This window comes from Lithohypha guttulata, assembly GCF_036872675.1.
Source record: "Lithohypha guttulata strain CCFEE 5908 chromosome Unknown scaffold_33, whole genome shotgun sequence".
In the NCBI taxonomy this organism is placed as follows: Eukaryota; Fungi; Ascomycota; class Eurotiomycetes; order Chaetothyriales; family Trichomeriaceae; genus Lithohypha; species Lithohypha guttulata.
The window spans coordinates 1,779-3,355 of NW_027042782.1; the positions used below are offsets into that span (position 1 = coordinate 1,779).

Genomic DNA, 1,577 nt, shown 5'->3' on the forward strand with positions numbered 1-1,577 from the left:
CATAAGCATCATCGTCACGGGGGATGAGACGCACGTTGGCTGGAGTGACACAGATGCCAGTGGCTTGTTCTGTTGTGCGGTTAGACAGTGGTTCAGAGAATCTGCAGTATTCAATTTCACCGATATGTGCTGCTAGGACTTGCCTCGCTTTCTCTCGCCATCGAGCCCTCTCCACATTTGAGGCTCTAGGTTCTTGTGACATCACACGACACGTATATCGTTAAGTTCTTTCATGTAATCGAAAGGAGTTTCATGCTACGACATGGTCTTTGACCTTTTAGCAGCACCTCGGTCATCCGTGGTATCTTTACGCTTCCGTGTTTTGACGCAACATTCATCTGTGCTCAATGACCACGTTGATGTGTGGTCGCCAAACCACGCTTTCTGAAGGTCGATAACTCGTCTGGTGGAGGTTGGCAAACCGCAGATGCTATGACGTAGACCCTCTTCGAAGCGTAGCACAATGTCCATGGTATCCTCTAAACGTTTGACATCGAATTGTACTGGAAATCTTAGTGATCCACACTGTGCACAGCATTGTTCGGTAGACAGCTCTATTGCTGGGCAACCATCCACTGCGATCGATGGATTGTTGTACTGTCGACAGATGGCTGTCAACACAGGACGTACGTCGTCGAAGCGAGACCGAACGACTCCATAACAGGTGTAAGAACCGCTCCCGAACTTTGGCAAAGCTGTGATCTCGAAGAAGAAGCTGAGAGCCCAGAGCTTGTTCCGTAGCGGAATGTAATCAATTTTACTGTTACGTGCTAGATCATGTAACAATGGTAATTGCTTTGTATCGTCAAGTGCCGGCTCTTCCGATTCGAATTCAATATTCAATCTGACAAAGGCTTCTCGACTGTCGTTGTCTAGTCGATTGAGAAGTGCGAGCCAGCTGTTCTGGCCGTGCAAACACGGCGAAGCAAGAAATGCACTTAGTATGCGTGGCATGAAGCCGTCCAGCCAGAAGCCACGTCGCTGCAACAACTCATGTGTTGGCGCTTTCGCGAACCCCGTGCCCACAGATAACACAAGGTTCGGCTGAGGATTTTCTGGCCATATCATAGCAAGCTCCCAGAGTCCAGCTTCGGTGGGATTATTCGCACGCATTCCTCCATCTTGCAATCCACCAAAGCCTGGCAACGACTTCGGAGTAAAATAGCTAACATAAAAGATCAGTTCACAATCAAGCATTTAGGTGGCACTTACCCTGGCGCGGCAGTGGTGCAACGGGCCCTGGATAACTTTAGCACCTTGACTATCTGCAGATGAGTTGAAAACTTACACTTCCCAGAGTTTAGGCTCTAGCTCGCTCTCCTCATGTCGCAAAATCTTATAGTCTGAGACTATATCAGCATGTGGCAGCGTTATGGGAGATAGTCAACGTACTTTCATGATTTAAGGGGCGTTTTATACCGTTATAACTTGTGAATATGCGCAGCTGCGAGGTTCCCACTGTAGTCGCCATGATGCCTAATTTAGTATGTGAGAGAGCCCGGATGCCACCATCGCACAATGTGTTCCGAGTTCCAAAAACTTCTTTTACCACACCCTCCAACTCGGTAGAGTCGTAT

The 1,577-nt window shown here is 48.4% G+C and overlaps 1 protein-coding gene across 1 annotated transcript; it reads right to left on the minus strand.

The window, feature by feature from the left end:
• Window positions 1–255: 255 nt before the first annotated feature.
• Window positions 256–1,471, minus strand: LTR64_008828 (uncharacterized protein; the record flags this gene model as incomplete). Its single annotated transcript, XM_064903118.1, has 4 exons — window positions 256–1,165; window positions 1,213–1,239; window positions 1,289–1,343; window positions 1,393–1,471. The coding sequence occupies 4 exons, from the start codon at window positions 1,469–1,471 to the stop codon at window positions 256–258; spliced, it is 1,071 nt and encodes a 356-aa protein (XP_064750469.1).
• Window positions 1,472–1,577: the final 106 nt, after the last annotated feature.